This window comes from Oncorhynchus nerka, linkage group LG3, assembly GCF_034236695.1.
Source record: "Oncorhynchus nerka isolate Pitt River linkage group LG3, Oner_Uvic_2.0, whole genome shotgun sequence".
Taxonomy (NCBI): domain Eukaryota; kingdom Metazoa; phylum Chordata; class Actinopteri; order Salmoniformes; family Salmonidae; genus Oncorhynchus; species Oncorhynchus nerka.
Window position 1 is genome coordinate 6,060,515 of NC_088398.1, and position 25,433 is coordinate 6,085,947.

The 25,433-nt window shown below is 40.4% G+C and overlaps 2 protein-coding genes across 2 annotated transcripts in view; both read left to right on the plus strand.

Annotated features, from left to right (window-relative positions):
• Window positions 1-15,084, plus strand: part of LOC115101157 (solute carrier family 2, facilitated glucose transporter member 3-like) — a 29,883-nt gene extending 14,799 nt beyond the window's left edge. The window contains exons 8-11 of the mRNA XM_029620420.2: window positions 9,010-9,114; window positions 9,253-9,354; window positions 9,502-9,705; window positions 9,890-15,084. Coding sequence (XP_029476280.1) covers window positions 9,010-9,114; window positions 9,253-9,354; window positions 9,502-9,705; window positions 9,890-10,123 — 645 coding nt within the window. The 3' untranslated portion in view covers window positions 10,124-15,084. The remainder of the gene's footprint in view (window positions 1-9,009; window positions 9,115-9,252; window positions 9,355-9,501; window positions 9,706-9,889) is intronic.
• Window positions 15,085-18,848: 3,764 nt separating this feature from the next.
• Window positions 18,849-25,433, plus strand: part of LOC115101166 (ephrin type-B receptor 5-like) — a 104,670-nt gene continuing 98,085 nt past the window's right edge. The window contains 1 exon segment of the mRNA XM_065007407.1: window positions 18,849-18,951. Within this exon segment, the coding sequence (XP_064863479.1) occupies window positions 18,894-18,951 (58 nt within the window). The 5' untranslated portion in view covers window positions 18,849-18,893.

A 25,433-nucleotide genomic window follows, 5' to 3' on the forward strand; every position in this document is an offset into this window, starting at 1 on the left:
CAAGCAAGTCGCACAGACATTCTCCAAATACCCGACAGGGCCGACATCCCGGTTATTTGCAAGAGGAAGCGACACAGGTACAGAGGACAAAGAGCAGGATGCCTGGTCAGGACCCAGAAAAGGCGAGTGGGAAAGCTGCCGTTACCGTCAATACTACTCGCAAACGTACAATCATTGGACAATAAACTAGACGAGGTACGATCACGAATATCCTACCAACGGGACATCAAAAACTGTAATATCCTATGTTTCGTGACTGAATGACGACATGGATATTCAGCTAGCGAGATACACGCTGCACCGGCAAGATAGAACAGCACACTCCGGTAAGACGAGGGGGGACGGTCTGTGCATATTTGTAAACAACAGCTGGTGCACGAAATCTAAGGAAGTCTCTAGATTTATTGTGATAAATTGCAGGCCACACTACTTGCCTAGAGAGTTTTCAGCTCTACTTTTCGTGGCTGTTTATTTACCACCACAGACAGATGCTGGCACGAAGACCGCACTCAGTCAGCTGTATAAGGAAATAAGCAAAGAGGAAACCACTCATCCAGAGGTGGCGCTCCTAGTGGTCGGAGACTTTAATGCAGCGAAACTTAAATCAGTTCTACCAAATTTCCATCAACATGTTAAATGTGCAACCAGAGGGGGGGGAAATCGAGATCACCTGTACTCCACACACAGAGACGCGTACAAAACTCTCCCTTGCCCTCCATTTGGTAAATCCGACCACAACTCTATCCTCCTGATTCCTGCTTACAAGTTCAAATTAAAGCAGGAAGCACCAGTGACTCGGTCTATAAAAAAGTGGTCAGATGAAGCAGATGGAACAGACTGGAACATGTTCCGGGATTCTTCCGAAGCCATTGAGGAGTACACCACATCAGTCACTGGCTTTATCAATAAGTGCATCGAGGACGTCATCGCCACAGTGACTGTACGTACATACCCCAACCAGAAGCCATGGATTACAGGCAACATTCACACTGAGTTAAAGGGTAGAGCTCCCGCTAACAAAGGTGTGGGATTCTAACCCGGAAGCTTAAAAGAAATCCTGCTATGCCCTGCGACGAACCATCAAACAGGCAAAGCGTCAATACAGGGCTAAGATTGAATCATACTACACCGGCTCCGACGCTCGTCTTATGTGGCAGGGCTTGCAAACTATTACAGACTACAAAGGGAAACACAGCTGCGAGCTGCCCAGTGACACAAGCCTACCAGACGAGCTAAATCACTTCTATGCTCGCTTTGAGGCAAGCAACACTGAGGCATGCATGAGAGCATCAGCTGTTCCGGAAGACTGTGTGATCACGCTTTCCATAGCCGATGTGAGTAAGACCTTTAAACAGGTCAACATACACAAGGCTGCGGGGCCAGACGGATTACAAGGACGTGTGCTCCGGGCATGTGATGACCAACTGGCAGGTGTCTGTGCTGACCAACTGGCAGGTGTCTTCACTGACAATTTAAACATGTCCGTGATTGAGTCTGTAATACCAACATGTTTCAAGCAGACCACCATAGTCCATGTGCCCAAGAACACAAAGGCAACCTGCTTAAATGACTACAGACCTGTAGAACTCACATCCGTAGCCATGGAGTGCTTTGAAAGGTTGGTAATGGCTCACATCAACACCATTATCCCAGAAACCCTAGACCCACTCCAATTTGCATACCGCCCAAAAAGATCCACAGATGACGCAATCTCTATTGCACTCCACACTGCCCTTTCCCACCTGGACAAAAGGAACACTTATGTGAGAAAGCTACTCATTGACTACCGCTCAGCATTCAACACCATAGTACCCTCAAAGCTCATCACTAAGCTAAGGATCCTGGGACTAGACACCATCCTCTGCAACTGGATCCTGGACTTCCTGACGGGCCATCCCCAGGGGGTCAGAGTAGGTAGCAACACATCCGCCACACTGATCCTCAACACTGGAGCTCCCCAGGGGTGCGTACTCCCTGTTCACCCACGACTGTATGGCCAGGCATGACTCCAACATCATCATTAAGTTTGCAGACGACACAACAGTGTTCACCGACAATGACGAGACAGCCTATAGGGAGGAAGTCAGAGACCTGGCCGTGTGGTGCCAGAATAACAACCTATCCCTCAACGTAACCAAGACTGATTGTGGACTACAGGAAAAGGAGGACCGAGTACACCCCCATTCTCATCGATGGGGCTGTAGTGGAGCAGTTTGAGAGCTTCAAATTTCTTGGTGTCCACATCAACAACAAACTAGAATGGTCCAAACACACCAAGACAGTCGTGAAGAGGGCACGACAAAGCCTATTCCCCCTCAAGAAACTAAAAAGATTTGGCATGGGTCCTGAGATCCTCAAAAGGTTCTACAGCTGCAACATCGAGAGCACTGGTTGCATCACTGCCTGGTACGGCAATTGCTTGGCCTCCGACCGCAAGGCACTACAGAGGGTAGGGCGTAAGGCCCAGTACATCACTGGGGCTAAGCTGCCTGCCAACCAGGACCTCTACACCAGGCGATGTCAGAGGAAGGCCCTAAAATTGTCAATGACCCCAGCCACCCCAGTCATAGACTGTTCTCTCTACTACCGCATGGCAAGCGGTACCGGAGTGCCAAGTCTAGGACAAAAAGGCTTCTCAACAGTTTTACCCCCAAGCCATAAGACTCCTGAACAGGTAATCAAATGGCTACCCAGACTATTTGCATGGTGTGCCCCCCAACCCCCTCTTTTTACACTGCTGCTACTTTCTGTTTATCATATATGCATAGTCACTTTAACTATACATTCATGTACATACTACCTCAATCAGCCTGGCTAACCGTTGTCTGTATGTAGCCTCGCTACTTTTATAGCCTCGCTACTGTATATAGCCTGTCTTTTTACTGTTGTTTTATTTCTTTTCCTGCCTATTGTTCACCTAATATCTTTTTTGCACTATTGGTTAGAGCCTGTAAGTAAGCATTTCACTGTAAGGTCTACACCTGTTGTATTCGGCGCACGTGACAAATAAACTTTGATTTGATTTAAGTTGGACAGAGAGTTTTTCCTTCTCTTAATCCATGACCCCTGATCTAACAGTACAGTTGGAAGCAATATGGTGGAAACCTATCCAACCCTTTTATAAATGAGTAATGAAGGAAAGGAAATGAGGAAAGACAAGCATAACCACAGATTTCAAAAGAACAAGTTCACAATGAGCCTTTCCAGATCAAGTTATTGTGTATAGGCATATGTAGTAGGACGTGTAATGCTGCAACTCACACAGTTCTACAGAAGTCACAGTTCAACGTTAGAATACTGAAACTAAATGATTCAGTGAAGAGATGTCAACATACAGAGACTGTCAAGGCACCACCTCCTCTTCAGCCCAGAGGCTGAGGAAGGAAGCGTTTGATTAAGTGGAGTGGATGTAGCATAATAACATGATTGGCTAGCGAGATGATCACCCTAAGATCAATTGGAGATGGCGCAATGACATTTAGACTGAGCCTAATTCAGATGGATGTTAGAGGGCACTTTTACTGAACAATGGGTTTGTTTCATATGATTGTGTTTTGCTTTTCGTGTTTTGTGTTTGATGTGTATATAGATATATATAGTGTAATGGTTGTTTATTGATGTGTATATAGATATATATAGTGTGATGGTTGTTTATTGATGTGTATAAAGATATGTATAGTGTAATGGTTGTTTATTGATGTGTATATAGATATGTATAGTGTAATGGTTGTTTATTGATGTGTATATAGATATATATAGTGTAATGGTTGTTTATTGATGTGTATATAGATATATATAGTGAAACTGTTGTTTATTGATGTGTATATAGATATATATAGTGTAATGGATGGTTATTGGTGTGTATATAGATATATATAGTGTAATGGATGTTTATTGATGTGTATATAGATATATATAGTGAAACTGTTGTTTATTGATGTGTATATAGATATGTATAGTGAAACTGTTGTTTATTGATGTGTATATAGATATGTATAGTAAAACTGTTGTTTATTGATGTATATATAGATATATATAGTGAAACTGTTGTTTATTGATGTGTATATAGATATGTATAGTGTAATGGTTGTTTATTGATGTGTATATAGATATGTATAGTGTAATGGTTGTTTATTGATGTGTATATAGATATGTATAGTGTAATGGATGTTTATTGGTGTGTATATAGATATATATAGTAAAACTGTTGTTTATTGATGTGTATATAGATATGTATAGTAAAACTGTTGTTTATTGGTGTGTATATAGATATGTATAGTGTAATGGTTGTTTATTGGTGTGTATATAGATATGTATAGTGTAATGGTTGTTTATTGATGTGTATATAGATATGTATAGTAAAACTGTTGTTTATTGATGTGTATATAGATATGTATAGTGTAATGGTTGTTTATTGGTGTGTATATAGATATGTATAGTGTAATGGTTGTTTATTGGTGTGTATATAGATATGTATAGTGTAATGGTTGTTTATTGATGTGTATATAGATATGTATAGTAAAACTGTTGTTTATTGATGTGTATATAGATATGTATAGTGTAATGGTTGTTTATTGGTGTGTATATAGATATGTATAGTAAAACTGTTGTTTATTGGTGTGTATATAGATATGTATAGTGTAATGGTTGTTTATTGGTGTGTATATAGATATGTATAGTGTAATGGTTGTTTATTGATGTGTATATAGATATATATAGTGAAACTGTTGTTTATTGGTGTGTATAGTGAAACTGTTGTTTATTGATGTGTATATAGATATGTATAGTGAAACTGTTGTTTATTGATGTGTATAGTGAAACTGTTGTTTATTGATGTGTATACAGATATATATAGTGAAACTGTTGTTTATTGATATGTATAGTGAAACTGTTGTTTATTGATGTGTATACAGATATATATAGTGAAACTGTTGTTTATTGATGTGTATACAGATATATATAGTGAAACTGTTGTTTATTGATGTGTATACAGATATATATAGTGAAACTGTTGTTTATTGATATGTATAGTGAAACTGTTGTTTATTGATGTGTATAGTGAAACTGTTGTTTATTGATGTGTATACAGATATATATAGTGAAACTGTTGTTTATTGATATGTATAGTGAAACTGTTGTTTATTGATGTGTATAGTGAAACTGTTGTTTATTGATGTGTATACAGATATATATAGTGAAACTGTTGTTTATTGATATATATAGTGAAACTGTTGTTTATTGATGTGTATACAGATATATATAGTGAAACTGTTGTTTATTGATATGTATAGTGAAACTGTTGTTTATTGATATGTATAGTGAAACTGTTGTTTATTGATATATATAGTGAAACTGTTGTTTATTGATATGTATAGTGAAACTGTTGTTTATTGATATATATAGTGAAACTGTTGTTTATTGATGTGTATAGTGAAACTGTTGTTTATTGATATGTATACAGATATATATAGTGAAACTGTTGTTTATTGATGTGTATATAGATATGTATAGTGAAACTGTTGTTTATTGATGTGTATAGTGAAACTGTTGTTTATTGATATGTATACAGATATATATAGTGAAACTGTTGTTTATTGATATGTATAGTGAAACTGTTGTTTATTGATATGTATACAGATATATATAGTGAAACTGTTGTTTATAGATATATATAGTGAAACTGTTGTTTATTGATATGTATAGTGAAACTGTTGTTTATTGATGTGTATACAGATATATATAGTGAAACTGTTGTTTATTGGTGTGTATATAGATATATATAGTGAAACTGTTGTTTATTGATATGTATAGTGAAACTGTTGTTTATTGATGTGTATACAGATATATATAGTGAAACTGTTGTTTATTGGTGTGTATACAGATATATATAGTGAAACTGTTGTTTATTGATGTGTATATAGATATATATAGTGAAACTGTTGTTTATTGATGTGTATATAGATATATATAGTGAAACTGTTGTTTATTGATGTGTATATAGATATATATAGTGAAACTGTTGTTTATTGGTGTGTATACAGATATATATAGTGAAACTGTTGTTTATTGATGTGTATATAGATATATATAGTGAAACTGTTGTTTATTGGTGTGTATACAGATATATATAGTGAAACTGTTGTTTATTGATGTGTATATAGATATATATAGTGAAACTGTTGTTTATTGGTGTGTATACAGATATATATAGTGAAACTGTTGTTTATTGATGTGTATATAGATATATATAGTGAAACTGTTGTTTATTGGTGTGTATATAGATATATATAGTGAAACTGTTGTTTATTGGTGTGTATATAGATATATATAGTGAAACTGTTGTTTATTGGTGTGTATATAGATATATATAGTGAAACTGTTGTTTATTGATATGTATAGTGAAACTGTTGTTTATTGATGTGTATACAGATATATATAGTGAAACTGTTGTTTATTGATGTGTATATAGATATATATAGTGAAACTGTTGTTTATTGGTGTGTATATAGATATATATAGTGAAACTGTTGTTTATTGATATGTATAGTGAAACTGTTGTTTATTGATATGTATAGTGAAACTGTTGTTTATTGATGTGTATACAGATATATATAGTGAAACTGTTGTTTATTGGTGTGTATATAGATATATATAGTGAAACTGTTGTTTATTGATGTGTATATAGATATATATAGTAAAACTGTTGTTTATTGATGTGTATATAGACATGTATAGTAAAACTGTTGTTTATTGATGTGTATATAGATATGTATAGTGAAACTGTTGTTTATTGATGTGTATATAGATATATATAGTGTAATGGATGTTTATTGATGTGTATATAGATATGTATAGTGTAATGGTTGTTTATTGATGTGTATATAGATATATATAGTGTAATGGATGTTTATTGATGTGTATATAGATATATATAGTGTAATGGATGTTTATTGATGTGTATATAGATATATATAGTGTAATGGATGTTTATTGATGTGTATATAGATATATATAGTGTAATGGATGTTTATTGATGTGTATATAGATACACTATATATAATGGTTGTTTATTGATGTGTATATAGATATGTATAGTGTAATGGTTGTTTATTGATGTGTATATAGATATATATAGTGTAATGGTTGTTTATTGATGTGTATATAGATACACTATATATAATGGTTGTTTATTGATGTGTATATAGATATGTATAGTGAAACTGTTGTTTATTGATGTGTATATAGATATATATAGTGTAATGGATGTTTATTGATGTGTATATAGATATGTATAGTGAAACTGTTGTTTATTGATGTGTATATAGATATATATAGTGTAATGGTTGTTTATTGATGTGTATATAGATATATATAGTGTAATGGTTGTTTATTGATGTGTATATAGATATATATAGTGTAATGGATGTTTATTGATGTGTATATAGATATATATAGTGTAATGGATGTTTATTGATGTGTATATAGATATATATAGTGTAATGGATGTTTATTGATGTGTATATAGATATATATAGTGTAATGGTTGTTTATTGATGTGTATATAGATACACTATATATAATGGTTGTTTATTGATGTGTATATAGATATGTATAGTAAAACTGTTGTTTATTGATGTGTATATAGATATGTATAGTGTAATGGATGTGTATTGATGTGTATATAGATATATATAGTGTAATGGATGTTTATTGATGTGTATATAGATACACTATATATAATGGTTGTTTATTGATGTGTATATAGATATGTATAGTGTAATGGTTGTTTATTGGTGTGTATATAGATATATATAGTGTAATGGTGGTTTATTGATGTGTATATAGATACACTATATATAATGGTTGTTTATTGATGTGGATATAGATATGTATAGTGTAATGGTTGTTTATTGATGTCTATATAGATATATATAGTGTAATGGTTGTTTATTGATGTGTATATAGATACACTATATATAATGGTTGTTTATTGATGTGTATATAGATATGTATAGTGTAATGGTTGTTTATTGATGTGTATATAAATATATATAGTGTAATGGTTGTTTATTGATGTGTATATAGATATATATAGTGTAATGGATGTTTATTGATGTGTATATAGATATATATAGTGTAATGGATGTTTATTGATGTGTATATAGATATATATAGTGTAATGGATGTTTATTGATGTGTATATAGATATATATAGTGTAATGGATGTTTATTGATGTGTATATAGATATATATAGTGTAATGGATGTTTATTGATGTGTATATAGATATATATAGTGTAATGGATGTTTATTGATGTGTATATAGATACACTATATATAATGGTTGTTTATTGATGTGTATATAGATACACTATATATAATGGTTGTTTATTGATGTGTATATAGATATGTATAGTGTAATGGTTGTTTATTGGTGTGTATATAGATATATATAGTGTAATGGTGGTTTATTGATGTGTATATAGATACACTATATATAATGGTTGTTTATTGATGTGGATATAGATATGTATAGTGTAATGGTTGTTTATTGATGTCTATATAGATATATATAGTGTAATGGTTGTTTATTGATGTGTATATAGATACACTATATATAATGGTTGTTTATTGATGTGTATATAGATATGTATAGTGTAATGGTTGTTTATTGATGTTTATATAGATATATATAGTGTAATGGATGTTTATTGATGTGTATATAGATATGTATAGTAAAACTGTTGTTTATTGGTGTTCATGTAGGGCTCATCTGCTAAAGAGACTGTGGTCTCAGCATGACTCCCTTCTTAAATAAAAGTTACATAAAACAATTATAAATACAGCATCAATCAAACCCAGATGGCCACAGAACACACTGAAACAACAGCCCTCTCTGTCTGTAGGAGTAAACATGGGTCGACAACAACTAGAGTTAACTAGATACATATCCTCATATTGGTTATGAATGTAATCAACTTCCTCTCCCTCTCTCCTATTTCCTCCTCAGGTATTCTACTATTCAACAGGTATATTTGACACTGCCGGGGTGACCCAGCCCATCTACGCTACTATAGGAGCTGGGGTGGTCAACACTCTATTCACAGTGGTGTCTGTAAGTATTTTAACACATATCTGGTCAAGTATAATAATACAGAAATAGTACAGTTTGATAGTGCACTACCTTAGACCAGACTATATGAAATGTGATACCCTTGGACACATTCTAAGCACTTCCTTGTTTGATTCACAGCTCTTCCTGGTGGAGAGGGCGGGACGAAGGACCCTACACCTCATCGGATTGGCTGGAATGGCTGTCAGTGCTCTGCTCATGACCATCTCCCTCTCATTGGTGGTGAGTTTCAATCTCGGCTGTCCATCATTTCAAATGTCAAGAACCCGACAATAACTATTCTTGTCACACCATAAAAATCCTTGACTGGATTTTATTCCACTGCTTAACATGTTTGATCCCTCCATTCCCTCCCTCCTCTCTGAGTAGAAGACCAACCCGTCTCTGAGCTACATGGCCATCGTGGCGGTGTTTGCCTTTGTGGCCAGTTTTGAGATGGGTCCGGGTCCTATCCCATGGTTCATAGTTGCTGAGTTGTTCTCCCAGGGGCCTCGGCCTGCAGCTATGGCCGTCGCCGGCTGCTCCAACTGGACCGCCAACTTCCTGGTCGGGCTGGGCTTCCCCAAACTGGAGGTTGGTTCTTCTTCCTCATCCTACCCCTGGTACTACAGACACCTATGTATATGTATCAAGATAAATCTGCAGGCCTCAAAGCTGAATGAATGGGATTGGCACCGTTATAAGACCAACACATCAGACAAACTTTACAGCTTAGATGGTGTTACTCTCTAACCTCCTCTCTCTCTCTCCTTTACAGGAGCTGTGTGGTCCTTACGTCTTCATCATCTTCATGATCTTCCTCATATTCTTCTTCGTCTTCACCTACTTCAAAGTCCCGGAGACCAAGGGGCGGACCTTTGATGACATTGCCAAAGGATTCGCCGGCACTGCAGGAGCCCAATCTCCTCCCCCAGAGGGTATGGTCACCCTGCCCGTCTCCCCGACGACGGAGAAAGTTCCAATGGTTGAGTTTCCGACGGAAGAGAAGTAAAATAAGTGATCGTCAGCGAATCCGTAGATAGTGGAACAGTTAGAGAACAGGGTTACAGGGTTAGACAAGCCCCTTGTGCATAGATACTGTAATGTAGGGAGTATAACTTTTTTTATCCATTTGAGGTTGAATTGGACTTTTAAAGTGCAGGACTAGAGATATGCACTGTTATGGAGAGGAGCTTCCATATGAAATAGCAGCTTAGTGTCGGGTGTGTGTATAGTGTGTGTTGGGAATAGGGTTGGGGATGATAATGCAGGCATCATGAGAGTACGTGTCAAAGAGGATTTATGTTTACTGTGTGTCAGTGTGTGCATGTGTGTGTGTGCCTTCAGTCATTTTCATTTAAACTACCTAAAGTATTTATTACTGTAAGTTATTAATGATAATTTGTAATTAGCTTTTACCAATGCCCAAGTAATTTATGACATTTATTTTTAGCTGATTTAACTCATAGACGCCAATCATTAGTTAATCAATGACCAATTACAAGTAAAAATCTTTATAGTATTAGCATTTATAAGGATAAACATTCCAACAAATATGTTCTGTAATAAACTTCCCATATTGTCCTTCACTTGGGTTCAAATGGGATTAGGATTTGGGTTGATGTGTACTGAGTTCAGTGGGTTTGGGAGGATAGTACGGGAACCTAAACATCCTCTCTGCCTGGTGTATCCTAACCTAGCCTATATGTCTCTTTGCCTGGTGTATCCTAACCTAGCCTATCTGTCTCTCTGCCTGGTGTATCCTAACCTAGCCTATCTGTCTCTCTGCCTGGTGTATCCTAACCTATCCTATCTGTCTCTCTGCCTGGTGTAGCCTAACCTAGCCTATCTGTCTCTCTGCCTGGTGTATCCTAACCTAGCCTATCTGTCTCTCTGCCTGGTGTATCCTAACCTAGCCTATCTGTCTCTCTGCCTGGTGTATCCTAACCTAGCCTATCTGTCTCTCTGCCTGGTGTATCCTAACCTAGCCTATCTGTCTCTCTGCCTGGTGTATCCTAACCTAGCCTATCTGTCTCTCTGCCTGGTGTAACCTAACCTAGCTTTTACGTCTCTGGAGCCTGACCTTGAACTGCTACAGAGACTCAACAGCAAGGACGTGTCTCTCCCTGAACACTGAGCCAGCTAGAACACTGGCATGGCTCACCCATATTTGTGACTTCTGTCTGCCTCATCAGACTACATACAGTGAGGGAAAAAAGTATTTGATCCCCTGCTGATTTTGTACGTTTGCCCACTGACAAAGAAATGATCAGTCTATAATTTTAATGGTAGGTTTATTTGAAAAGTGAGAGACAGAATAACAACAAACAAATCCAGAAAAATGCATGTAAAAAAAATTATAAATTGATTTGCATTTTAATGAGGGAAATAAGTGTTTGACCCCCTCTCAATCAGAAAGATTTCTGGTTCCCTGGTGTCTTAAAGGGAGTGCTCCTAATCCCATCTTGTTACTTGTATAAAAGACACCTGCCCACAGAAGCAATCAATCAATCAGATTCCAAACTCTCCACCATGGCTAAGACCAAAGAGCTCTCCGAGGATGTCAGGGACAAGATTGTAGACCTACACAAGGCTGGAATGGGCTACAAGACCATCGCCAAGCAGCTTGGTGAGAAGGCGACAAAAGTTGGTGCGATTATTTGTAAATGGAAGAAACACAAAAGAACTGTCAATCTCCCTCGGCCTGGGGCTCCATGCAAGATCTCACCTCGTGGAGTTGCAATTATCATGAGAATGGTGAGGAATCAGCCCAGAACTACACGGGAGGATCTTGTCAATGATCTCAAGGCAGCTGGGACCATAGTCACCAAGAAAACAATTGGTAACACACTACGCCGTGAAGGACTGAAATCCTGCAGCGCCCGCAAGGTCCCCCTGCTCAAGAAAGCACATATACATGCCCGTCTGAAGTTTGCCAATGAACATCTGAATGATTCAGAGGACAACTGGGTGAAAGTGTTGTGGTCAGATGAGACCAAAATGGAGCTCTTTGGCATCAACTCAACTCGCTGTGTTTGGAGGAGGAGGAATGCTGCCTATGACCCCAAGAACACCATCCCCACCGTCAAACATGGAGATGGAAACATTATGCTTTGGGGGTGTTTTTCTGCTAAGGAGACAGGACAACTTCACCGCAACAAAAGGGACGATGGACGGGGCCATGTACCGTCAAATCTTGGGGGAGAACCTCCTTCCCTCAGCCAGGGCATTGAAAATGGGTCATGGATGGGTATTCCAGCATGACAATGACCCAAAACACACGGCCAAGGCAACAAAGGAGTGGCTCAAGAAGAAGCACATTAAGGTCCTGGAGTGGCCTAGCCAGTCTCCAAACCTTAATCACATAGAAAATCTGTGGAAATGTCAGCTTCGAAACCTTAATGACTTGGAGAAGATCTGCAAATAGGAGTGGGACAAAATCCCTCCTGAGATGTGTGCAAACCTGGTGGCCAACTACAAGAAACATCTGACCTCTGTGATTGCCAACAAGGATTTTGCCACCAAGTACTAAGTCATGTTTTGTGGAGGGGTCAAATACTTATTTCCCTCATTAAAATGCAAATCAATTTATAACATTTTTGACATGCGTTTTTCTGGATTTATTTGTTGTTATTCTGTCTCTCACTGTTCAAATAAACCTACCATTAAAATTATAGACTGATCATTTCTTTGTCAGTGGGCAAACGTACAAAATCAGCAGGGGATCAAATACTTTTTTCCCTCACTGTACAGTATATGCTTCAAATGCCTGGCTGGCCTATCATAGCTATGCTAATAAGGAGTTCAGTAGTAAAATTCTCCAAATAGTACATCAAAACATAGATTCCGGGTTTGGCCAGTATGATAGTATAATTCTTTGACAGCATGATAACAGTTACTTCAAGACAATTAGATTGAGAGAATGTGTGGAGGAACTTTGAAGAATCTCAGATGTAGTCCAAATCATGTATCAGATAGGGGTAGAGGCAATATATGGAGCAGAGCCATTCGACCTCTATGGAGCAATGACATTCAACCACTATGGAACAATGACATTCAACCACTATGGAACAATGACATTCAACCACCATGGAACAATGACATTCAACCACTATGGAACAATGACATTCAACCACTATGGAACAATGACATTCAACCACTATGGAACAATGACATTCAACCACTATGGAACAATGACATTCAACCACTATGGAACAATGACATTCAACCACTATGGAACAATGACATTCAACCACTATGGAACAATGACATTCAACCACTATGGAACAATGACATTCAACCACTATGGAACAATGACATTCAACCACTACTAGTACTTAGAAAGTCTACATTGACCTCAGTATGATGTATAGTGGCTACACAGTTTTTGGAGTGAGATGTAACAATCTACTAAAGACAACTGCGTGAAACATGAGCTGTGATTGCTTTGTGTGTAAAGACTTCTATATATTCTATATATCATAGAATTAAGCCCTACCAAATAGAATTTATCATAGACTAGATCTAACCTTTGTATTTTTAATCAGACCATTTCTAAGAGTGCATTTCTAGTCATTTTAACAACCTACCAAGTGTGAACTATATGACCACAGTAGAAGACGATATATGATTTGTTAGGAACATAGATTTGTTAGGAACATCCTGAAAATAGTTGTTCCAACAAGGTGTCTATGTTAAATGAGAGTATATACCAACACTAAAGTAATAGTATTTATTGTGACAACAACATGCTAAAAGTGTCTAAAAATCTTGAAACTTCAGTGGTGTAATACAATATTGTGATTGTGGAGTCTTGTGTAGGTTTTGACCAGGTTAGTTGTTGTTATGCATGGTTGTAAGTTATTTCTATTACATTGTAGCTAGTGTACATGTGATGTTGTTACTCATTGATAACTGAGCACTTTTCTACCTTTTGGCCTAAAACAACATTTGACCTATCATCACTTTGGCAATCTGGCTTTTCTTCGATGGTTGTGAATGTGGTGCGCATATATATACAGTATGCTAATATGTGTCTGTTACAAAATACATTCCTGTTATGATAGCTTTCCTCATAGCTTTCATAACTCATTTCATCATGTTTCTGGCACTGCTGCTTGCACTCTGCACATACTACTGAATGTTGCTATGGTGATGTACTCTACCATTCGCTGCCATACATATTGTGCTAACATGATGTTAATGTGTATATTATGAATGTGGTGGTTTAATGGGCGCTCTTGTGTATTAATACATTTTTTTAGTATGTAAATGTTCCACTGTACAGGAGATTTTTATTTCTTCAAAAATGACCTTTATTGGCCCAATAATTAGTCATTACAGAATTTTTTTCATTTTAACAACCTAGAAAGTTAAAGACAAGCCGCCCTCCTCGTCCACTGTACATAAAAAAAACCTGACGCCCCACACCCCTACAAAACCCCCAGTGCGACTGAGAGAGAGAGAGCGAGAGAGCTAAACAGATATAGATGAATGAGTCAATGACTACTGTATAATTATTGTTCTATTGTGTTGTAATAAAGAGTCACTCAAGATTTGAGCCCTATAAATTTGTTTTTGTTTTAAAGGGAATCTGTGAATTTTTGTGCCATTGAAAAATCAGAAGTCTGATATTCTCAGTAGGTTTTATTTTGAGAACGTTTTGTGCTCTGTCTTTGTAATGTTGGTCATAAAACAACAACATTCGGCTTTGCTGTGTCTCCTCAAAGACATAAATGCACTTTCCTTGTATCTGTGTGTGTCAACCTCACTGTATGTATTCTGTGTGGTTTATTCTGTGTTTCTTTCTGTGTTTATGTAATACTATATCTTGGTAACAAATGCTGCCTGGTGGAAACTACATTTCCCATAATACAACACAAAACCTCCTCTGCCTTGTAGAACTCACTGAACACTGTAACAACGTAATGATGTTTGACGTTTGACCTGGAAATAAAGCCACTAGTGACCATACCAACTGGTGAGTGCTGATTCCTTGTACAGTCCAACACTCAACTCCCAGTTAGTGCAGCAAAAGTTCAGTGCACATCCCCACTCCTCATTCAATTATTTGTCATTTTCTCCTGATACGCCTGATTCTCCTGATACAGTGTCTGCATGTCCTGGTTTAGTACACACATTTACAACAGTGCCAAGCAGTTGCATTAGACAGAGGTCTACTGTTACTGTAGGCTAGGTTAGATGGATTACATTTCTTCCTGTCTCTGCCTCCCTTAATGAGGATCACAGTTCAGCAGATACTTCTCCTCCCTCTGTGGGGTTAAATGAGGAAGACACATTTCAGTTGAATGCATTCAGTTGTACAACTGACTATGTATCCCCCTTTTTCCTTTCAATGGAAAATCTACTGAACGTTTAGTCACTGCAGAGAATTGTCGCATGAAAGTCAGATGCACAATTGAAAGCATCCTGTCGGGCTGTATCACCGCCTGGTACAGCAACTGCTGTAGGTGTCTTGGAGGATGGGTAGTTTGCCCCTGGGAATGCGTTGGGCACACTGCACCACCCTCTGGAGAGTCTTGCGGTTGTGGGGGGTGCTGTGTGCCCAACGCATTCCCAGGGGCAAACTACCCATCCTCCAAGACACCTACAGCATCCCATGTCACATGAAGGCCAAAAGAATCATCAAGGACATCAACCACCCAAGCCACTGTCATGTTATGTCTTGTCCCTGTGCTTTCTCTTCTCTTCATTTCCCCCTGCTGGTCGTATTAGGTTACTATCTCTCTCTCTCTCTATCGTTCCGTTCCTGCTCCCAGCTGTTCCCCATTCTCCTAATGACCTTGTTTACTCTCTCACACCTGTCTCCTCTTTTGCCCTCTGATTAAGTCTCTATTTCTCTCTCTGTTTCTGCTTCTGTCCTTGTCGGATTCTTGTTTGCTTTGCCCTTGTCCCGTCCTGTCGTAATCTGCCTCTTCATCAGATGCTGCGTGTGAGCAGGTGTCTCTGTCCTCTACGGCCCGCGCCTACCCAGAGGGACAAGCAGTCTGTTGCCGCTAGCCCTGCAATTCTCCTCTACTACTAGAAGGAGGACTCTCCTGCAAAGATAGAGGATTTATGTTTTCCCTGTTTGGACATCTCCTGTAAAGATTGAGGATTTATGTTTTCCCTGTTTGGACATTAAAGGACTCTGTTTCTGTTGAATCGCTGTTGGGTCCTTACTCACCTGCATAACAGCCACTGCCTGTTCACCCCGCTACCATCCAGAAGGTGGGGTCAGTACAGGTGCATCAAAGCTGGGACCAAGAGACTGAAAAGAAGCTTCTATCTCAAGGCCATCAGACTGTTAAACAGCCAACACTAGCACATTAGAGGCTGCTGCCTATAGGCATAGACTAGGAATCACTAACCACTTTAAGGAATGGAACATGAGTCACTTTAATAATTTTTACATGTCTGGCATTAGTCATCTCATATTTATATACTGTTTTCTATACTATTCTAGGGTATCTTAGTCACTTAATAATGTTTACATGTCTGGCATTAGTCATCTTGTATGAATATACTGTATTCTATACTATTCTAGGGTATCTTAGTCACTTAATAATGTTTACATATCTGGCATTTCTCATGTCATGTGTATATACTGTTTTCTATACTATTCTACGGTATCTTACTCCGTCCCGCTCTAACATCGCTCATCCATATGTATGTAGTCTTAATTCATTCCTACTTAGATTTGTGTGAATTGGGTATGTGTTGTGTAATTTGTTAGATATTACTTGTTAGATATGACTACACTGTGGGAGCTAGAGGACTTCACCCGGAATAACATCAGCTCACTGCGTATGTGACCAATACAATTTTATTTTATTTTATTTGAGCATCAACAAGCTGTAGTAACCAGTGCTGACCAGCAGGCGTCAACAAGCTGTAGTAACCAGTGCTGACCAGCAGGCGTCAACAAGCTGTAGTAACCAGTCCTGACCAGCAGGCGTCAAACAAGCTGTAGTGACCAGTTCTGACCAGCAGGTATCAACAAGATGTAGTAACCAGTCCTGACCAGCAGGCGTCAACAAGCTGTAGTAACCAGTCCTGACCAGCAGGTTTCAACAAGCTGTAGTAACCAGTCCTGACCAGCAGGCGTCAACAAGCTGTAGTAACCAGTCCTGACCAGCAGGTATCAACAAGCTGTAGTAACCAGTCCTGACAGGCAGGTATCAACAAGCTGTAGTAACCAGTCCTGACCAGCAGGCGTCAACAAGCTGTACTAACCAGTCCTGACCAGCAGGTATCAACAAGCTGTAGTAACCAGTCCTGACCAGCAGGTGTCAACAAGCTGTAGTAACCAGTCCTGACCAGCAGGTATCAACAAGTTGTACTAACCAGTCCTGACCAGCAGGCGTCAACAAGCTGTAGTAACCAGTCCTGACCAGCAGGTATCAACAAGCTGTAGTAACCAGTCCTGACCAGCAGGTATCAACAAGCTGTAGTAACCAGTCCTGACCAGCAGGTATCAACAAGCTGTAGTAACCAGTCCTGACCAGCAGGCGTCAACAAGCTGTAGTAACCAGTCCTGACCAGCAGGTATCAAAAAGCTGTAGTAACCAGTCCTGACCAGCAGGCATCAACAAGCTGTAGTAACCAGTCCTGACCAGCAGGCATCAACAAGCTTTAGTAACCAGTCCTGACCAGCAGGTATCAAAAAGCTGTAGTAACTAGTCCTGACCAGCAGGCATCAACAAGCTGTAGTAACCAGTCCTGACCAGCAGGCATCATCAAGCTGTAGTAACCAGTCTTGACCAGCAGGCGTCAACAAGCTGTAGTAACCAGTCCTGACCAGCAGGCATCATCAAGCTGTAGTAACCAGTCATGACCAGCAGGCATCACTAGTGGACCATGGGCTTCTACTGGCATGATCTCCACGTTGTCTTTGGGGAGATGCGTGTTTAGATACTGTCTGGGTGAGCAATCCCATGAGAGGGTGTGTGCATGTGTGTGTGTGTAGTGTGTGTTGTGTGTGTTGTGTGTGTGTGTGTGTGTGTGTGTGTGTTGTGTGTTGTGTGTTGTGTGTGTGTGTGTGTGTGTGTGTGTGTGTGTGTGTGTGTGTGTGTAGTGTGTCAGAGAGAGAGCCAGACAGAGAAAGACAGTGAGAGAGAAAAAGAGAGAGATAGCACAGAAAGGAACCAGAGAGAGCATGTGTCTAAATTATGATGATTTCCATGAAAAGTATGACAACAAAAAAAACATTGTCACTCTCTCCCCCACCACAGCTCCAAGAAATGCATGATGTTATAAACATTAAAATATGCTAGTGATGCCATAGTTTCATGCCATCCGAAGAGCCAGCCTGAATTAATGTGTGTTTACACAGAAGGATAACATAGAGGATAAGGATATCTGGGTATGTCTAGACAGTGGTTCTCGCGCAACCGCAAACCAGCCAAACTCGTTTGACGATTTTTCCACCACACTCTGTCGTTCTCGTTTCCATTATGAATGCGGAGTGTTTACCTCACGCCTGGCACAATATTGGTGCTGGTGTCGTTTTTTCCTTCACTCTGAAAATGATTTGTTCTCCTTCCCCCATCCATCTCTCTCTGAAATAGAACTGACAGACTCCTCCTCTCAGTCCCCAGTTTGTTTAACAAACTCTCTCTGAAATAGAGCAGACAGACTCCTCCCAGTTCCCCCCTCTCTCTCTCTCTCTCTCTCTCCCTCTCTCTCTCTCTCTCTCTCTCTCTCTCTCTCTCTCTCTCTCTCTCTCTCTTTCATGCTCCCTCCCTCCTCCCTCTCTGAGTTAGTGTCATTCTGTAGTGGAGATGTGGAGTGTCCTTCTTTCTCTCTCTCTGTTTCTCCAGCCTAATTCAGCTGAGGAAGGTAAGAAACTATTTTACCTATCTATTCCTATATAATACAGTGTGCGTGTTTGTATTAGTGTGATTGTGAGTGATAGGGAGTTTGCTTTTTGTGTGTTTTTGTGTGTTTGTACGTTTGTGAGTGTGTGTGTTTGCGTGCAATGAATGTGGCTCTGTGTGTGAATGTATGTGTGTATGTGTATGTGTGTTGTGCGCTTGTGTTTGTTCAAGAGTGATGGAGAGTTGGTTTGTCTCTGTATGTATGTATGTATGTATGTATGTATGTATGTATGTATGTATGTATGTATGTATGTATGTGTGTGTGAGAGTGTGTGCATGCGTGTGTGTGTCTCCATGTTATAGTGTGTCAGACAGGACTTAGTTGGCATGGGAAAGCCAGGTTCTCCATGGGGCCGGTCAAGTTCTCACAACAAAAGAATACAAATGTGGGGCATAATCAAAATGAACAATACGTTGCATAACCCTTCTCTCCCTCTGAACCCTGCCACCCCCCACTCATGATATCATGAATGTGACAGTTAAAGACCCCCTGCCTCCCTCCCTATTCAGCTCCACTACAGCCACAGTACTCCCTACCAGTACGCCTCCTCCTCCTCCACCACCTCTCCTTCCCTCCTCCTCTTCCTCCACCTCCATCTCTTCTCCCCTTGTCCTTGTCCACCCCTCCTCCTCCTCCTCCTCCTCCTCCACCTCTCCTCCCCTCCTCCTCTTTCTCCTCCTCCTCCATCTCTTCTCCCCTTGTCCTCGTCCACCCCTCCTCCTCCTCCTCCTCCTCCACCTCTCCTTCCCTCTTCCTCCTCCTCCACCTCTCCTCCCCTCCTCCTCTTCCTCCACCTCCATCTCTTCTCCCCTTGTCTTCGTCCACCCCTCCCCTTCCCTCCTCCACCTCTCCCCTCCTCCTCTTCCTCCACCTCCATTTCTTCTCCCCTTGTCTTCGACCACCCCTCCTCCCCTCCTACCCTCCTCCCCCTCTCTTCCCCTCCCCTTCCCTCCTCCACCTCTCCTCCCCTCTTCCTCATCCTACTCCACCCCTCCTCCCCTCCTTCTCCTCCCCTTCTCTTCCCCTCCCCTTCCCTCTTCCACCCCTCCTCCCCTCCTCCTCTTTCTCCTCCTCCTCCATCTCTTCTCCCCTTGTCTTCATCCACCCCTCCCCTTCCCTCCTCCACCTCTCCCCCCTCCTCCTCATCCTAATCCACCCCTCCTCCCCTCCTCATCCTCCTCCACCCCTCCTCCCCTCCTCCTCTTCCTCCACCTCCATTTCTTCTCCCCTTGTCTTCGTCCACCCCTCCCCTTCCCTCCTCCACCTTTCCCCCTCCTCCTCATCCTACTCCACCCCTCCTCCCCTCCTCATCCTCCTCCACCCCTCCTCCTCCTCTTTCTCCTCCTCCTCCACCTCCATTTCTTCTCCCCTCATCCTAATCCACCCCTCCTCCCCCCCCCTCCCTCCTCCACCCCTCCCCCTCCTCCTCCTCCTCTCTTCCTCCACCTCTATTTCTTCTGCCCTTGTCCTCGTCCACCCCTCATCCCCTCCACCACCTCTCCTCCCCTCCTCCTCTTCCTCCTCCTCCTCCTCCCCTCCCTCCTCCTCCTCATCCTCCTCCACCCCTCCTTCCCTCCTCATTCTCTTCATCCACCCCTTCTCCTCTCCTCCACCTCTCTTCCCCTCCTCCACCTCTCCTCCCCTCCCCTCCCCTCCCCTCCCCTCCTTGTGTGTGTGTGTGTGTGTGTGTGTGTGTGTGTGTGTGTGTGTGTGTGTGTGTGTGTGTGTGTGTGTGTGTGTGTGTGTGTGTGTGTGTGTGTGTGTGCGTGTGCGCCTTTATGTGTGTGTATGTGTTCATGCGCAGGTGTAATTCTTTGTCTGTGTGGTGTGTACATGTGTGTGTGACTTAGTCTATGTCTATATGGTCACTACACCTTTGTGCATTCTGTCTCCATCTCTTTGGAGAGGCCTCTGCATATATTTCATCTGAAAAGCACTGGAAAGCTCCTGTTCTATTTTAAAGAAGAGCGATGATGGGTGATGTGCAGTGATTGATGTGTATGAGTGGTTATTCATGATGGCTCTGTCTATGTGTGTCAAAGCAAGGGAGGAAACTGCTCTATCTAGCTCCACAGATTTGAGCTGCAGCGTATGTAACAGATGGTCTTTACTAAGATGAAATGTGGTGTGTGTGTGTGGGGGGTAGATTGTCACAGGCACACAGATTCTGTTGATGTGCTGAATGATTGACAGAGCTCTTTCTCTAATGCTGTATTAAGCTGATAGCACAGAACTCCATCTAAAACCGACATAAAACCAGTTGGTTATGCCAAGAACTGATGGTGGTGGGAGGTTGTGATTTAATTGAAATTAAATGAATATCTGACTGTCTGACAGACTGCCTCTATGTATGTGACCATGTGTTTAGTGTCTGTGGGATCTGGTGTCTGGTTTTGTCTTTCTTGGCTGTGTGTGTTGTGAGTCAGTGTGCAAGTGTGAATACATGTTTCTTGTTCTGCATGCACCAATGAGTATATCTATGTCTGTCTGTAAGGTTCTTCAGAGAGTTGTGGTTGTTGAATCTTGTGTTGTGTTTGTCCAGTGAATTCCCTGTCCAGAGGCTACTCTACACTGCTTTGGGTTGAACAACTGACGCTTTATGTCTCTGTGTGTGTTAGTGTGTGTTAGTGTGTGCGTGTGTGTCGGGGCTCACTATGGTGGCTGAAAGGTGTTGGTGTGTACACTCCTATAGCCAGGTAGGAGCCAAAGATCACAACATACCAAAGAGATTGACAAGGTGCTGATTGATGTGTATTAAACACGAAGAAAAGAGATAAATCTCTCATACTCCTTGTTTTGTAGCGTCCTCCTCTGTGGCAACGTCCTTTGAAGAAGAACATCTAATAACTGGGTTATTACTCTAAGGTTTCCTGTCTGTGTTGATCCATCCATCACTCTCCTTTGAGTTTAGCTGTTCAACAGGTCTGCGCGGGTCTCCTCTGTGGCAACGTCCTTTGAAGAAGAACATCTAATAACTGGGTTATTACTCTAAGGTTTCCTGTCTGTGTTGATCCATCCATCACTCTCCTTTGAGTTTAGCTGTTCAACAGGTCTGCGCGGGTCTCCTCTGAGTTAGGGAAGACTGCTTTCAGTTACTATGCCCCTCCGTACTGGGATGACCTACAGTTCATTCTAAAACGTCATTATCTGGTCCCAGAAGGTGAATTTAGGGCTCTGCTAAAAAAATGTGACCAATGAAAACTGCCCTTGTTTTGATTGATTGTATGTATTTGTTTCTACTGCCCTTTTGAATGGAACGTGATTTATTTGAAATGTTCTAAGTCATTTTGTAGTGATCATTGTTAAATCTGTTGCTCACGTTGCTTGAACTGTGGTTCTCAGGGCACCATTGGAAATGAGACTCTGGTCTTAATGGGTTTCCGCTGGTTAAATGAAGGTTAATAAATCAAATTAAAAAGCTGCTGACTTGTGTTGGGTTCAACACTAACCGGGATGCACCAACAGGAGACAGGCCTGATCACGTCAGGAACTAGAAGACATGCCTGAATGGACTGACAGTTATAACCAATTTGTTTATTTTCAAAAATATCCCCACTTATGTTTTGGTAGGCTGTAACGCTAAACTTTTATGACCGTGGGATAAATCAGGGTCACACAGAGTTTTTCTTGGTAGTCTTAAACAAATCAACTTTGAAACAAAAGTTTGCACCTCACACACATGGTTATGGGCTTAAACAAAGAAGACACCTGTACTGTGTCAGATAAATATATAGTTGAAATTGAAATGTATTAAATGTTGAGTTTTCATCCCAATATTACACTTCATATACATCACAGTAGACTGGACAAAACTGTTCGACATAGAAACACTGGGTTTTCAGCTGTTTTTTAAAAATAAAGTTGATTAATTGTAAAATTATTTTAAAAAATATTAATAACATTCCACCCATGAGGCCACTAGGGGGCGATTTGGTCATTTGACTGCAGGAAAGGGCTATAACATGATTGGCACTGATAACGATGGCCAGTGTCTATAGGATATGATTCATATTTTCAGTTCAGCCTGACTTTGAAAACAGCAGACTTTAGTGTTAAATGCCTAACATCAGACTTTAGTGTTAAATGACTAACATCAGACTTTAGTGTTAAATGCCTAACAGCAGACTTTAGTGTTAAATGACTAACAGCAGACTTTAGTGTTAAATGCCTAACAGCAGACTTTAGTGTTAAATGACTAACAGCAGACTTTAGTGTTAAATGACTAACAGCAGACTTTAGTGTTAAATGCCTAACAGCAGACTTTAGTGTTAAATGCCTAACAGCAGACTTTAGTGTTAAATGCCTAACAGCAGACTTTAGTGTTAAATGACTAACAGCAGACTTTAGTTAAATGCCTTTTAAAATGACTAACAGCAGACTTTAGTGTTAAATGCCTAACAGCAGACTTTAGTGTTAAATGCCTAACAGCAGACTTTAGTGTTAAATGCCTAACAGCAGACTTTAGTGTTAAATGCCTAACAGCAGACTTTAGTGTTAAATGACTAACAGCAGACTTTAGTGTTAAATGCCTAACAGCAGACTTTAGTGTTAAATGCCTAACAGCAGACTTTAGTGTTAAATGACTAACAGCAGACTAAAATGACTAACAGCAGACTTTAGTGTTAAATGCCTAACAGCAGACTTTAGTGTTAAATGCCTAACAGCAGACTTTAGTGTTAAATGCCTAACAGCAGACTTTAGTGTTAAATGACTAACAGCAGACTTTAGTGTTAAATGCCTAACAGCAGACTTTAGTGTTAAATGCCTAACAGCAGACTTTAGTGTTAAATGCCTAACAGCAGACTTTAGTGTTAAATGCCTAACAGCAGACTTTAGTGTTAAATGCCTAACAGCAGACTTTAGTGTTAAATGCCTAACAGCAGACTTTAGTGTTAAATCACTAACAGCAGACTTTAGTGTTAAATGCCTAACAGCAGACTTTAGTGTTAAATGCCTAACAGCAGACTTTAGTGTTAAATGCCTAACAGCAGACTTTAGTGTTAAATGACTAACGGCAGAATTTAGTGTTAAATGACTAACAGCAGACTTTAGTGTTAAATGACTAACAGCAGACTTTAGTGTTAAATGCCTAACAGCAGACTTTAGTGTTAAATGCCTAACAGCAGACTTCAGTGTTAAATGCCTAACAGCATTCTAGGCCTAATATGTATTTGTTTCTTGTTTATAACAGGCTGTCAGGCTGAGATGGGCCTCTCATCTAGCTGTGTGAGTTAGAGATAATAATTCTGTCATTCTCACCAGAAACGGACCCTTTTAAATGTTGATCTGGCCATCATGGTTCTCTTTTATAAATCATTCATTCAGAGCAAACAGGTCACTGACCATCTCGAATCCCACCGTACCTTCTCTGCTGTGCAATCTGGTTTCCGAGCCGGTCACGGGTGCACCTCAGCCACTCTCAAGGTACTAAATGATATCATAACCGCCATCGATAAAAGACAGCCGTCTTCATCGACCTTGCCAAGGCTTTCGACTCTGTCAATCTCTGTCAATCACCATATTCTTATCGGCAGACTCAGTAGCCTCGGTTTTTCGGATGACTGCCTTGCCTGGTTCACCAATTACTTTGCAGACAGAGTTCAGTGTGTCAAATCGGAGGGCATGCTGTCCGGTCCTCTGGCAGTCTCTATGGGGGTGCCACAGGGTTCAATCCTCGGGCCGACTCTTTTCTCTGTATATATCAATGATGTTGCTCTTGCTGCGGGCGATTCCCTGATCCACCTCTATGCAGACGACACCATTCTATATACTTCCGGCCCGTCCTTGGACACTGTGCTAACTAACCTCCAAACGAGCTTCAATGCCATACAACACTCCTTCCGTGGCCTCCAACTGCTCTTAAACGCTAGTAAAACCAAATGCATGCTTTTCAACCGTTCGCTGCCTGACCAGCATCACCACCCTGGATGGTTCCGACCTTGAATATGTGGACATCTATAAGTACCTAGGTGTCTGGCTAGACTGTAAACTCTCCTTCCAGACTCATATCAAACATCTCCAATCGAAAATCAAATCAAGAGTCGGCTTTCTATTCCGCAACAAAGCCTCCTTCACTCACGCCGCCAAACTTACCCTAGTAAAACTGACTATCCTACCGATCCTCGACTTCGGCGATGTCATCTACAAAATTGCTTCCAACACTCTACTCAGCAAACTGGATGCAGTTTATCACAGTGCCATCCGTTTTGTCACTAAAGCACCTTATACCACCCACCACTGCGACTTGTATGCTCTAGTCGGCTGGCCCTCGCTACATATTCGTCGCCAGACCCACTGGCTCCAGGTCATCTACAAGTCCATGCTAGGTAAAGCTCCGCCTTATCTCAGTTCACTGGTCACGATTGCAACACCCATCCGTAGCACGTGCTCCAACAGGTGTATCTCACTGATCATCCCTAAAGCCAACACCTCATTTGGCCGCC